Source organism: Durio zibethinus, chromosome 1 (genome assembly GCF_047325235.1).
Source record: "Durio zibethinus cultivar Kanyao isolate XHJ-2024 chromosome 1, ASM4732523v1, whole genome shotgun sequence".
Taxonomy (NCBI): domain Eukaryota; kingdom Viridiplantae; phylum Streptophyta; class Magnoliopsida; order Malvales; family Malvaceae; genus Durio; species Durio zibethinus.
The window spans coordinates 9626298-9640710 of NC_143162.1; the positions used below are offsets into that span (position 1 = coordinate 9626298).

The 14413-nt window shown below is 30.6% G+C and overlaps 1 protein-coding gene and 2 long non-coding RNA genes across 5 annotated transcripts; 1 reads left to right on the top strand and 2 right to left on the bottom strand.

Annotated features, from left to right (window-relative positions):
* The first annotated feature begins 4110 nt into the window (after positions 1-4110).
* G4 (UbiA prenyltransferase family protein) lies at positions 4111-8490 on the top strand. 2 transcript variants are annotated; one of them, XM_022912042.2, is made up of 15 exons: positions 4111-4375; positions 4614-4658; positions 4799-4887; positions 5364-5451; positions 5727-5812; positions 5911-5997; positions 6064-6129; positions 6210-6293; positions 6391-6452; positions 6941-7016; positions 7108-7170; positions 7323-7404; positions 7508-7584; positions 7680-7727; positions 8114-8490. In XM_022912042.2, the coding sequence occupies exons 1-15, from the start codon at positions 4237-4239 to the stop codon at positions 8174-8176; spliced, it is 1155 nt and encodes a 384-aa protein (XP_022767777.1). In that variant the 5' UTR covers positions 4111-4236; the 3' UTR covers positions 8177-8490. The 2 variants fall into 2 exon arrangements, with proteins under 2 accessions (XP_022767777.1, XP_022767778.1); XM_022912043.2 differs by lacking the exon at positions 6210-6293.
* Positions 8491-8817: 327 nt separating this feature from the next.
* LOC149520338 (uncharacterized) lies at positions 8818-9596 on the bottom strand. Its single transcript, XR_016343054.1, has 2 exons — positions 9311-9596; positions 8818-9204 (listed from the first exon to the last, which is right to left on the bottom strand). It is a non-coding gene; the product is annotated as an uncharacterized LOC149520338 (long non-coding RNA).
* A 1780-nt stretch (positions 9597-11376) lies between these two features.
* Positions 11377-13367, bottom strand: LOC149520339 (uncharacterized). Of its 2 annotated transcripts, XR_016343053.1 has the most exons (4): positions 13155-13367; positions 12560-12667; positions 11789-11925; positions 11377-11709 (listed from the first exon to the last, which is right to left on the bottom strand). It is a non-coding gene; the product is annotated as an uncharacterized LOC149520339 (long non-coding RNA). The 2 variants fall into 2 exon arrangements; XR_016343052.1 differs by lacking the exon at positions 11789-11925 and having other exon boundaries at positions 13155-13365.
* Positions 13368-14413: the final 1046 nt, after the last annotated feature.

The window sequence follows — 14413 nt, forward strand, 5'->3', positions numbered from 1 at the left end:
TTTTATCTGAATTTGTTCTAAATGACAGAATAATTTAGATAAAGTTTCAATAACAATAATTAATATTTATTTTCAATCCAAAAAAAATAAAAAAAATTTTGGTTGAAAATATTTTACAATTATCCAATAATGAGATTCTTAAAAATTTCAAATGGTAAATTCTTAAGAAATATCTAGATGAGAAATTTCTTTAAATTTGTCCCAATTGGTGAAAGAATTTAAATAAAATTTTAATAAAAAAATAATTGTCATATTATTTTCTTTCTAAAAACAAAAAAAGAAAAAAGAATTTATAAATATGCCCAAATGGTGAAAATTTAGAAATCTAATAAAAAAATAAAAAGAATTTCTAAATAAGCCTAAATTGTGGAGAATTTAGAAATTCAAAACAAGAAAATATTTTTAATTTGGCCAAATTGTGGAATAATTAGATATATTTTCGATAACAAAAATAAATAATTAAACATTTTTTCAATGACGAAGCCTCTTTAATATATCAAATGGGATTCTTGAATACTTTTGAGGTGAGAAAATATTTTAAGAATTATGCCAAATTGATGAAGAGTCTTAAGAATTATTTTTAATATTCAACCTAAAAATTTGAAACCATTAGAACCAAAACCCTAGAATGAATTTAAAATAATATGATACCATCCTTTAGATGGGCATGTAAGGGTGCTATAACCTTCCTCATATGTAACTGAACTCTCGAACTATGTTATGGTCAGTAGACCCAAACCTATTCTTTAGGGAGCCTTAGTCAAGCTTAAGAGCTCCTTAAAAGGATAGATTCCTTAAGTGACCAATCACACATAAATAAAAAAGATTGGTGACACTCCATTAATTTGATAAGTCTAGCTATAGATTTACAGATCTATATATTATGACATTAGTTATTTCTTTTATTTGTAGGAAACATCAAACCACTCTTAGAATTTCAAAAAAAAGCCTCATCCATGTTATGGGGGTATTATTTACCTTTTGTACTTATATTTATACTTGCCTACATATTGAGAACAATATGCATTTTTAAGTTTGGGGGTTGGAAAATATAAGCCAAAATTTTAAAAATTTTCAAGGATTTTAAAAAATTTGAAGGACTTGTGCTTAATTGATTTTTGCTATAAGTCATTAGTATGCTTCTTTTGGTTTATTATCATTGATCATTTGATAGAAACCATGATTGACTTTGATTATAGCTTTTGGAAAAGAATATACTTTTGAAGCATGAGATGAATTTTAGAATTTGGTGATATTTGATTGCAAGCTTTCACTTGTGAGAATATGTTTCAATTATTGAATTGTATGTCATTTAGTGATTGTTCATGTGATCATAGGATTTGCATTTCACTTTTTGAAGTTGTACCTATGTTCTAAAATTTAGTTGATATTTCTTGAGGTAAAAATCTACGCTACACTGAATTAGAGAAATGACTTAGGCCATCCTTGAATCAATTGAGCCTTTCAAGCCAATCTTAATGCATATATCCATAGTCACCCCTTATGAGTCTTCTATTACATTTTCTTTGTTAAGCACTCGTATCAATAAACTTAGACCATATCTTGCATTTTTATCCTTCTTGTCCCTACTTTATATGCATAAGAATCATTCATGACATGATTAGAAAGCTATGTCAATAAAAAAAAAAAAATGTTCTTCAACATTAGACGAGGCAAGTAAAATCCTATCCACATTAAGATTTTTTTTCACTTTTTTAGAAAGCCTTAAAAGTATGTAATTATTGACTTTATCAACCACTTTTTAGTAGTTGATGATAATATATTTCGATATTTAAATACAATAGATTATTAAATGAATTTATCTAATTAGGATATGTATAATCAATAATCCACCTTATTGAATTATTCCCATGTGGAATTAGAAACTCTTGCAAAATATTAATTCATGTTGAATCTTCACCTTCATTTGGTCAAACTAAAGGCAACCTGCCATCACCCAAGTTTAATAACCATTGGCTAAGCAATCTCATATTAATAGAAAGAGTAAATAAATGATAATGGTCCAAAATTTTAAACCTAGAAATTATACTAGCCATAATGTCACTCTTGCTACTTTAAGGAATCACTGGCAATATTTGTCTAAAATCATTTCCTAATATCATATATTTTCCCTTAAAAATCTTTTGTTCAAAATTGGGTTCCTCAAAATGCATAGTATCTTGTAACATATGATCAATAACTTCAAATGCATGTCTGTGTGTTAATGGAGCTTTATCCCATATGATCAAAATTGCCTTGCAAAGTTATTTGGCAAGTGGATTGTGTTGCTTAACATCACAGCATGAATCTTTGTCTACTTTTATAGGTATTTTAAATCTAGAGTGTGATGTTCTTCTTTTAGGCAACGATAAAGCAATAATTCTTGAATATGGAACTACAATAATGATATTACCTTAAGATCGAATTGCATAAATAGTTGTTCTTCATAAAAATGTTTTTTCAGTACTTGCATTTCTATAAACAAAAAAAGTCACCAATAATATTTTCCATAAAACAAACAAGTACATTGTAAACAACTTTATTATCATTGTTGGGCTCATCGTCATATACGTCATCATGATACTAAAATAATGCATCTCTATCATAATTCATTTCCTCCAAAACTAAGGAATTGTGTACATAAACTACTAACACTAAATTTGGTAAGGAAAAGTCTTAAACACCCTCAATGTTCTTCCATTTTGGTTCATCATCTTTTCAATCTCAAATAAAGTATAGTTTTGCAATTGTTCAAGAGTCAAATTTAGGTCCAGTTGTCTATATGTCTTCTTTATCGATATAAAATATCCTCAAATAGCAATTCCCAAATCTTGTTCCATAACTTAGTCTATTCTGTAACTTCACAAGATAAAAGAATATTGACAAATTGATCACGTAATTAATGTTCAATACCCCATAAAGATGCTTCACTTAACATTTCATGCCACTTATAATCACTTTCAAGCAATCCCAACACTTTATAGATATCTTTATAAGTCAAATAAATAATCTCATCAACTATCATTATATCTTCGAAAGATTTAGCGCTCTTTATGACATTACGTAATATCCTTAGAAAATATTTCTCACTAGAAGATAAATGAGCATAATATAATCTACTGACAGACTATATCAAAATGATAAAAAATAAGTCTTATCCAATCATCTATTGCAGATTAATTTTAATTAAATTTGAATTTTAAAATCATCTTATTTGATTCAAATTTTATTGTACCTTTTGCACTATACTTAAGTTTATTCTAATCTTAGGATAGTTTTAATGTTTTCTTTTTTCTATTCATAAAAGAATTAAGCATTAAAATGAAGAATTTTAGCCCCAACTGTCTACTCATCTATTCAAGGGTGACTTCTCTTTGCAACTTTGACGTATTATCTCCATAACTAAAGAATTAGTATCAACGATTCAATTCTTAGAATTTTTTTGACTTCACATTACCTTCCTTGCTCAATTTTTTTTCAAAACTTAATATCCAATCAAAACTAAATATAATTGAGTAGTATTTCTTAAAAATTCAATATAAAACAACTAAGTATATATGCTAGTATAGTAAAAAATTAATGATAATAAAAAATTAATCTTTGAATAGATAAATTAGATTTGTAAGTATCAATTACTTTTTTATTCATAAAAGATTAATATTATACTATTTGACACATTAATTTATATTTTTCTGTTAATTACTTCATTTTGTGGTCTAAATGCACCTTTGTTAAACTTAAATGTGATAGTTAATAAATTCATAAGATACTTTATTTAAAATATAAATTAGTATTTGCTTGAAGAAATTCAAAAAGTAAGAAACTTCATTTTTTTCAATAATGTCTTTTGTTTTGTTTTAAATAATACGATTTAAATTTTTTAAAAAATTATAAATTAATTTAATAAAATTTATATTTATATTTATATTTTTATATTAATATAAATTATGATATATAATTTTTATATAAAATATAATAAAAATATAATATTTTATATGATGCATGATATAAATTACCATATGTATGTAGAATGAAAATGGTAGTGTTGTTCGCACCATATACCTTCTCCTCATTCTCCTTCAAATTTAGTATGCAGTTAGGAGCTGGGTTGTCAACAGCACCAAATTCCAGGTCCACTTGCTGGCTTCTTCGCTCTCCTTCGAGCTTCAAAGAGGAAAGTGAAAAGTAAAGGAAAAAAAATCTAAAGAAAAGGGAGTGAAAAGCTGAATAGCTTCAATGTCGTCCGTACTCAACACAGTTTCTTCCTTAAGGCTATCCAGAATCTACAGAATCAACAGCAATAACAACAACAACAACAATCACCTCCGAATCCCAATTCACTCCGTTTTAAATCCTCCTTCTGTCTCTTTCACCCGTGAGTTGACTCGCTCCTGTTCTATTTTTCTCGTCAAGAAACTGGAAGGAAAATTGATTTGAATTTTAGTATCTTTAAGCAATAGTTAATTTTGAGCTCTTATCCTTTCAATATTTCATTTGCCTTGCATTTCCTATCCTCGATAAAAATGAATTTCTAAACTAGTTTTTCGTGCTTAATCAATTTGATTTTTCGCTTTTCTCATTTCCAATATTGTACAAATTTTTGTCTATTTCAGGACGGAGGTTGACTGTGAGAGCGGCGGATACTGATACTAATGAGGGTTTTTTTTTTAGCCTTCGAAAAATTTTAATTACATAAACTTTTAACGTTTAATTTTTTTTTTATGGTGGATTATAAACTTTTTTCAATTAACGTTTAATTTCTTTATGGTGGATTATATATTTGTGTTTATTTTGGTAGTAAAATCTAAGGCACCGGACAAGGCACCTGCCAGTGGTGGGTCAAGCTTCAACCAACTTCTTGGTATCAAAGGAGCTGCTCAAGAAACTGTAATTCTTCTATATACAGATCTATTTTCAACTTTTTTTTTCCTATTGGTACTCTCAAATTAAAATTTTTTATTATTACTGCTCCAATTATAGTCTAGAAATGCAATTGGAATCTAAATGTCAACTTAAAGAAAAAATTGAGTTCTTAGTTGCAGGGCAGCTGCCTACATCTTTTGAGGATAAAATTATTGCATTTAATGCATTGGTCATACACATACTTAAGTCCAATTTTCCTCTAATACATCATTCATCTAGTGTGGCCAGTGACTAGCTGAAGCTTGCAGTTGGCATGAAAGTCGATTGTTTACCCATTTTAGACAGAGCCAGAGGGAAGGGAAATGCTTATTGGGAAAATTTGCTCCTGTTTCTTTGACTGCTCAAATGATTAACCTAATAGCGTTACTTCTCTAGAAATGTGTGAAGCTGTGCTACCTATATCCGAACTATTATTTGACTTGGTGTTTTATATGATGCAGGATAAATGGAAGATTCGTCTTCAACTTACAAAGCCAGTTACTTGGCCTCCATTGGTATGGGGAGTAGTTTGTGGAGCTGCTGCTTCAGGTACTCTCTAGTCTCTAACACGATTTGTTCACATCTACTGTTGGGACAATACCCTTTTATTTATGCATATAAGAATTAAACTACATGAGAAATCGTGTGGAATTTTAGTGATATTTAGATATCTGGTATCTGGACCTTTACAAATTGGTGAATGTTAGTCGTGTCAATCACTTTCTTTTATGAATTTATTTGTGTCCCTGAACTCAATTAGAAATTGCACGAAAGATTTTGAGGAGTAACTAGAGGACCACCTGAAACAATTCTATAAATTTCAGGGAACTTCCACTGGAATCCAGAGGATGTTGCCAAATCAATTCTTTGCATGATAATGTCAGGTCCGTGTCTGACAGGCTATACTCAGGTATAAACCCTTATCAATAAAGGTATGTGTTGATTTTTAAATGAAAAAGAGCTTCAACGTGAATAATGCAAATTTTTCTGGCTATTTTACCTTTCCAGACTCTCAACGACTGGTATGATAGAGAGATTGATGCAATTAATGAGCCTTATCGTCCAATCCCTTCAGGGGCAATCTCTGAGAAAGAGGTGTGTGTCGTAACTACTTGTGTTATGTGCATGTTAGAATTGATATTCATTAAAAACTTAAAGCAGGTAATTAGCCAAATCTGGTTGCTACTCTTAGGAGGCCTTGGCATAGCTGCTGTACTAGACGTTTGGGTACGTAATTTCAAATAGTTGTTTCATGCTTTTCCTAAAAGATATACAAAGATGGAAGCAGTTCTAATCTGTCTTTATAGGCAGGGCATGACTTCCCTATTGTATTTTACCTTGCGTTGGGAGGATCCTTGCTATCATACATATACTCTGCTCCTCCTTTAAAGGTGGTTCACTTGCATGCTGTCATGATGATCAATCTACTTTCCTTTTCTTGTGGAAGAAAATCTGGTTAGATCTAACTAAATTTCAAATATTTTGCAGTTGAAACAAAATGGCTGGATTGGAAATTTTGCTCTTGGAGCAAGCTATATCAGTTTGCCCTGGTGTGATACCATCTATTTTGCTGCATTTTGGAGTATAGTTCAAGATATGCTTTGTAAATACTCTAGGGCTTGTTAAGATTGATTGTAATCTGACAAATAGTGGTTATTCTTAATAATGTGAGAATTGAAGGGCCTATAATACATTACATGTAACAAATTGCCAACAATTGGTAGTCCTCCTTTTTCCCATTATCATTGTGAAACCTTTGCTAGTTTCCCACACGCACAGATCATCCTATTGCAACATAAATTGGACTGCCATCTATTCACCTATCCTGGTTCCTTTTCCATTGATTGAAATACCCTTAGGAGGGCAAGTCTAGCAGATTCTGACACTTACATAGAATAGTCTCAAACGTTGATAATTATGAGACTATACAAAATGATTTTGCTTATTTCTTTATTTGGTTAAGTCCTGAAGTATTTGACCTATATTCTGGACTTTAACTTTGTTGTCTGACAAGCTCGGTTTGAAAATTTGTTTATAGGTGGGCTGGTCAAGCTTTGTTTGGGACCCTTACACCAGACATAATTGTTCTCACACTCTTGTACAGCATAGCTGGGGTATGTTTTTTCCAGCATGTCTCATTCTTGTTTATGCTAGAGGTACATGATTTAACTTGTAACAATTTGTTTTTGCTGTATCACTTTGCAGTTGGGGATTGCCATTGTTAATGACTTCAAAAGTATCGAAGGAGACAAAGCTCTAGGATTACTGGTCTTCTCTCTTTATTATTATTATTATTATTATTAGCTTAAACCTTCAGACTATAATGAGTTCTGCAAACTCTTTGCTTTCTTTGGATATATCATTTGCATTATCCTTGTAAGAACCGGGCTTGACAGTTGTATGATATGATGTTTGAGCAGTCAATTCCTGTAGCCTTTGGTGCTGAAACAGCTAAATGGATTTGTGTCGGTGCTATTGACATAACTCAAATATCTGTCGCTGGTAAGTCACTGGAATTTATATCAGTAACTGATGGATTAGGAAATTCAATGCATCTTTCTTCTTGAAAATTAACAGCTCACTGCTTATATAATGGTGGTTGCAGGTTATCTTCTAGGGGCTGGTAAGCCATATTATGCGCTCGCCCTACTTGCTTTGATAATTCCACAAGTTGTGTTTCAGGTAGAACAGTTTCTTGATACATTGTAGAAACCACAGCCTCTTTCTTCTTACCTTCTAAGAGATTAATGCTCATAACCAATATCTGTGCACTGCAGTTCCAATACTTCCTAAAGGATCCTGTCAAATACGACGTTAAGTATCAGGTAAATTTTCTTAAGACAAGTCCGTTGCTCACTGACTAGAACAGAGGAAAGAATTTTACTGTAATTATGGCCATAATTAATGAGCAATATGAACCACCTTCCGCCCATGAATGTTTGTAATATTTGTGTTTCACGTTCTTACAATCTCACATGGAGTAACTCTTGGTCTGCAAATAAGGATACCTATGTCTCAATAAGTCTACCAATCTCACCCTTGGAGCCTAACTGGAGTCTGGATTTATGTCTGGTATTTCATTCCCTAAAGTAGTGCCAATATCAAGAATAGGGTATTTTGGAGTAATGGGCTAGTGAGGAATCATATCGTTCTTGCTTCTGACCTTCTCTTGTTTTATATCGAATGTTTAAGTCTTGTTCTTGTGTTTCAGGCAAGTGCACAGCCATTTCTGGTGCTTGGTTTGCTGGTGACTGCTTTAGCAACGAGCCACTGATGAAATGTAACTGCTGTACCAGACGACAAGAGATGAGAGATCAAAGCGAGTTGATGTGCAGTGTAGATTGTGAAAGGCGAAAAAAGCTACCGAATGAAGCAGCTCTCAAATATAGTATCTAAATTATGTGAGCTTCCGCGCGTCCAGTGGTTTCTTTTTCTTCCACAACTGCCAATTTTTCTCTATTTCATTGTAGTTTTTGCCTTCTGCCTTCTCTGCTTTTTCCCTCTTTTTCTTGTGTAGTCTCTTTTAAAGTGTTACAAAAAGGCATAATATAGTTGCTACTAATGGCAATGAAGCTTTTGTTTTGTTCACTTGTGTGCTTTGTGGAAATTGTATGGTTTTTGGTTCTGCAATCTCCACAGAGCATTATTTTGCGGTGGAATCGACCCTATTTCCCATGTTAAAAAGCATGAAACTTCAACCTCATTGGGGAGACTTTTTAAAAAATCAACCTTTCGGAATTCAGAAATCTCTACTTTTACTCGAAAATACTAAGGCTAATTTTCAGATTGAATTTTCCTCTCAAGATTCATTCGTGCCACTACCCTTACAACCATCTCCCAAACGATTCTAAAGCATGCTAGTGTGACGGGATGTAAAAATATTACGCTTCATTTAAAGCAAAAACATTCAGCATATCAACCAAAAAAATAGTTCATTCCACTGTAAAAAGCATACAGAAAAGAGAGGCACCTGGCCATGCCACTCGACCACTAGAACCAAATGAAAAGCTTACGAAACATACAGGGCAAAAAAATAACAGAAATACTAGACGATATTGACAATAGCAAAACTAGAGTACTACAAGACCACTAGGACTCGACACCGGCAAACAGAGCCCGCAGGAGAGACTTATGGGCTGCAGCTCGTTGTTCTGTACTTGGACTCGTCAATGTCGATACCTACCTCAGCAGCACGCCCACCCCCTTAGTTGTCCTTGGTGCTGAGTTCACCTTTTCGGCCTATTGCCTGGTACCCTTCTCTCCGCAGTTGCTCCTTCCTTGTCTGACCTCCACGGCTCCTCCCTAAATCACCATCAACAAAAAATATAAAACCCAAGCGCCAAATGAATAGTTCAATATAAAAATGGACGCATTGAATAGAGAAGGACAGAGAAAGGTGTTATGGTACAGCAAGGTGCTCTTAAGTCTTAAGCTTCGAGGCTCCTGCCACCAGTTCCACCAGGTACAACAGTCTCTCCCTGCCTTGCCCTAGCGTCAAGTTCCTCTCTTTCCTGTTGCAAGGCCATTATCACTTTCATTGATCTTCTGGGTGCTGCTTTGCCCCTTTCTTTAACACAGCTTGGAACTTGGCACAAGCTTTCTCGAGGTGAATTCCCGAAACAGTGCATACAAACTGGGTATTGCTCATATAAAATGTAGAATTGAATAGTGATTTACATAGAGGCAAGCCATGAAGTTTACCGATCAACGAAGGCAGAACACGGTCAACGAAGGCAGAACACGTAAAGGAGTAGACGCGGCGAACGAGGAGCAATGAAGCCATGTTCCAATGACACGCAGGTGCTTAGTCTGTCAAAACAAATTTTGGATGCAAAGCCAATTAACACGAGTCCGAGGCTTGCGGTAGTAAAATTATTACTACCAATTTTTTTGGGTTTCCAACCCTCATTTGAAGAAAGAAAAAGAAGAAACTTTCTCATGTTCTATAGATGATTGCTTTAAAACTAAAAATGTATGTTTCTATTTTAATGTCATCGCATGCACAATCTCTATTGGAGACAAGCGTTTTATGCTTCATTTGAAGGCTGCGGTTAAGCCTTCAGCTCTATTGGAGAATATAGGATGCAGAGAATAGGCTCGCAAAATGGGCTCGTTGTATCATATATGGGCATGTTGGATCCTTGCAACAGCGGTCAGCAGCTTACCTTACATATGGTTTGTTCCCAATTTCCCAAAACATAACAAAATAGTAACACTACTTCACTGTTTGTTCAGTCTATTTAATTTCATTGAATTATGTGTTTCTAATTTTTTTACACTCAATGAGAAGGAAAAAAAATACGTATAATATGCTAGACATGCTCAACGAATATGCTGACTATCAGATAAAGGGCATGCAAGTTTTAAAACATGATAAATGAATAGCTAGGACTAACAGTTTTTAACCTATCATTGACATATATTTTTTCGTAAACTAAAACTTATTCCAACATAAATACATCATACAAGAGACCAACTAGGTTTTTGCCTAATATCAATTACTTATTTTGAAATTTTTTATATTTGAAATTGTTGTTGAAATGTGATAATTCAAATTCAAATTTTAATATTTTACTGGTAAAAGACACATATGTGGGCCACTAATTTTGTTTTAGAAGGGAAATAATAAATATTACTCCTTTCATCCCAAAATATTTGTCATGGATTGAAAAAAAAATAGGACATAATTTTAGAACATTCCAAAATGAAAAGATGAACAGATAAAATGGGATCGAGGGAATAGTATACTAGTGTGAAAGTAAACCGATTCGCTTAAGCTTAATGGTTAGAAATTTTAGTTTCCATGTATTAATTTTTGAATTTAGTAAACTTTATTTTATATTACAAAAACTAATTCGTGACATGTGCGATACATATTATTTTACTTATTTAAAATGTGTTTACATCACAAATTTTACCGTTATTCTAAGTTTTTAAAATTTATGATATATATAAAATATAAATATATATTCAATTAACATATCACAAGAAGATTAAACTTTATTATTATTATCTTAATCAAAATGCTAAAAATAAATGTGAAAAAAATAAGAGATATTACACATGAATAAAAAAGTTAAAAATAATTAAATATACACTACAAGAAAAATAGCTTTTACTGACAAAAAATTTCATCGATAAAAGTTTTTTTTTTGTCAATAGTTGCAATAACGACAGATCTAGCAACGAAAAAATGTCATCAATGCTAGCTAAGTCAATAATACTATTCCGTTGGTAATAAATAAAATTCATCAGTAATTATCTATGAAATTTTCGTCAATAAATTTTATTAATAATTATCGATAGAATTTTTATCAATAATTATCAATAGTAAAGTATATCGATAATCCTTCAGTAATATTTATTTTTCAATTATATTTAATATATTTTATTTATAATTTTTGTCATTTTATTTTAGTTTTTTAATTTATTTTTAAAGTAATTACATGAATACTAAATATACAAAAATAAAAATAAATAAATAAACTAAATGCTCCATTTTATTTATAAAAAGAATGTAAAATATTTTACAAAATTATTTATGAATTCTATTAAATAAAAGTACAAAAAAATCCAATTTGAGCATTAGGTAATATTTTAAGTCCCAAACAATTAGTCTTCATAGATATTGATGTTCATCTCACAATCTCAAGAGGCACCTACGAAGCTCTTCTTCAGTATGAAAATCAAAGACATGGACCCACATCTCTTCTCTTCCAGCAATGCATTTATTGCCATGCTTTGGTTCCGATGAAGCTGATTCCACATTGCATGGCATGTTGTAATTAACTTTTCGCCAATGCAAAACTAATAAGGTCAAATACAAATGTCAGCAGCCATTGGCAAAAGAATAAAGTTTACACAAGCTGTCTAACTAGAGACTTACTGATTTGCATCCTAAAACTTAACAGTAAATCCATCGGCAGTAATTATATAACTACCATCCTAACTCACTTCAGCACTGGTTATAGGTGATTTGATCTTAAATGTTTGAACAATTTTCCACTTTTTACGTCCCACAACCTACACACAAACAAGGTTTAGGAAGTCATATAGACAACCATACAATCATGTAAAATCATTGCTTCAGTGATAAAGACACAGCATGGATGTTTTAACCACAAAATTTTTTTATTTAATTTTTAATAAACCAATGTATCTAAGGTTTGAGAATGCACCGAAACATCCAACATGGAAGACATGATTTTCAATATATAAATGGAATACTTTACCAATAACCTAAGCTCAAATGTCTCACTTTTTCTTTACTTTCCTAAATTCCATCAAGTATCTAAGAAAGCTTAGAAACTCCCACACGACACGATACTAAAAAAATCTATAAAGTCATCCACCAAATGTTGGCACTAGCATTATCTTCACCCAAGTAAAATGAACCCAAGAAATGTTTTATCACAAGTATGCTTAACGTGCAAAATGCCCTAAAACTTCCTTGCTTGACTTTTAAACTTAAGAAACAATATGCATCCATTACACAAGCACAGAATAGTCTACCTATTAGACATTTCTATCTCAAAATCCTCAAGTGACACACACTAATTCAAAACATATATGATACTTGTGACAAATGAAATATCTTATGGCAACCAATTGTAGAAAAAAAAAAAGTAAAGGTGCTATCAGTTGAACACAGTCATACCTAACCCATTAGTATCAGCACCAAAACTTAAGATCGTCTGCTTGTTGTGGAGCCATGCAACAGTTGTAATTGAACCAGAAGAATTATCCACTTGTCTTGGAGGTGCATCTAGACGATTCAAATCAAATATTCAAAGAATTTTCTCAACTCCACCAATGTGTAGAAGGTGTGTATCTTATACAAACATAAATTATTTAATTTCTATAATTATTAATAAAATTTAAAAAATATTAAATATAAAACATCCTTCAAAACATATATAAATCTTAATACACATTGAACCCAAATTAACCAACATAAATCTTACACATCTAAAAATTAATAAATTTATTAAAAAATCCAACAAATCTCAACAATACTCTACAAATAAAAAAATTTACTCAACAATACTTTAAAAAACCTAAAAAAATTAACAATGCTCATCATTAATACTAAAAAAAATCCAACAAAAATAAACTAAAAGTTTAACCAAACAAAAAGTCAACAAATATATAACCAAAAACCCAACAAATCTCAACGTATTTGTAACAAAAAAAATTAAACAATAAACTCAACAAAAATCTTGAAAAAGGAATATTTAAGTAATAAACATTACCCATCGACGGAGGGGAGTTCAGTACCCCATGATGGAACACGATGGGGAAAGGGGAGACGATGGAGAGAAAGGGAGAGAGGGGTTAGGGATTTGAAGGAGGGATTTGGGGTTTTTTTTGTTTATCCGATTTTGGGAAAGAAAGATTCAAATTAAATCATGTTTTTCTTACGGAAATTTAGTCGATATTGTGTAACTTTTTTTTTTTTTGGAAATTTTTTTACCCACAAAAAATTTCCATTAGTTATCAGTTGAGATTTAATTGAAGTAATTAATTAAATTTATCAATAAATTTTATCAATAAATTATTGATATTTTATTAATAAATATTAATTTTTTTAATAAATTAATAAGTAATTATCGATAAAAAAATTTCATTGATAAAAATTTGTCGATGATGGCTTTTATTTTGATAATTATAAACATAATATTGATTGTTTAGAAGAATATAAAAATATGATATTAAATGATTAATTAAATAACAAAAAAAGTATTGACATATCATTATTAAATTATGATTTTGATCAAAATATTAAAAAAATATCAATTAAGATATATGTGACAAAAAAAGTAATGGAATAAAAATAACGTCAAAAGAAGCATTTGTCCAAGTAAAATAAATAACAAAATCACAAAAGTAATATAAATCTTTAAAAAAAATTAAATATTTAGAAAAATAACGTAGCACATATTATTAATAGGCTTAAAGTGATATGTATTTTTTAAATTTAAAAATAAACTAATAATAAGGTCTCTGAAATTGAAAATGATAGAAAAGATATGTGTGATTTTAAATTTAAAGAGAATTTTCTTTTTGTTTTTAATTAGTTTTTTGTACATTTATAGTGAAAACATCGGTAATTTAATTTGTTTAAACTTAGCATTATTTTAATTAAAAATTAATTACTTGGTTAATGATTTTTTTTGTATAGTATTATTTTTTTATTTATGTAATATCGATCTAATCTTACACCAAAATTTCAATTCACCATCTATAAAAAAAAATATATTTTCACCTATTTATTCTTTTTTTTCTTAAGGAATTAATTACCATTATTCTATATACATCATAGGACATATGAAACATTGAAAAAAATTATTGTAATACAAATAAAAAATAACTATAAGTATTATATGTTGAGATGAACCCATCGTCTTATTTAACTTATTAAAGAAAATTTTTTTTTATAACACTTTACTTAAATTTATACACCAAAAAATAATATAAAGTGAAAGTTATTTATATTTTTATTTATATGATG

Coding starts and splice junctions, on each gene's coding strand:
- G4 (XM_022912042.2), top strand. CDS start 4,237: ATGTCGTCCGTACTCAACACAGTTTCTTCCTTAAGGCTATCCAGAATC. Junction 5,998..6,063: donor GGGCAATCTCTGAGAAAGAG/GTGTGTGTCGTA, acceptor AACTTAAAGCAG/GTAATTAGCCAAATCTGGTT. Junction 7,017..7,107: donor TCTTGTACAGCATAGCTGGG/GTATGTTTTTTC, acceptor ATCACTTTGCAG/TTGGGGATTGCCATTGTTAA.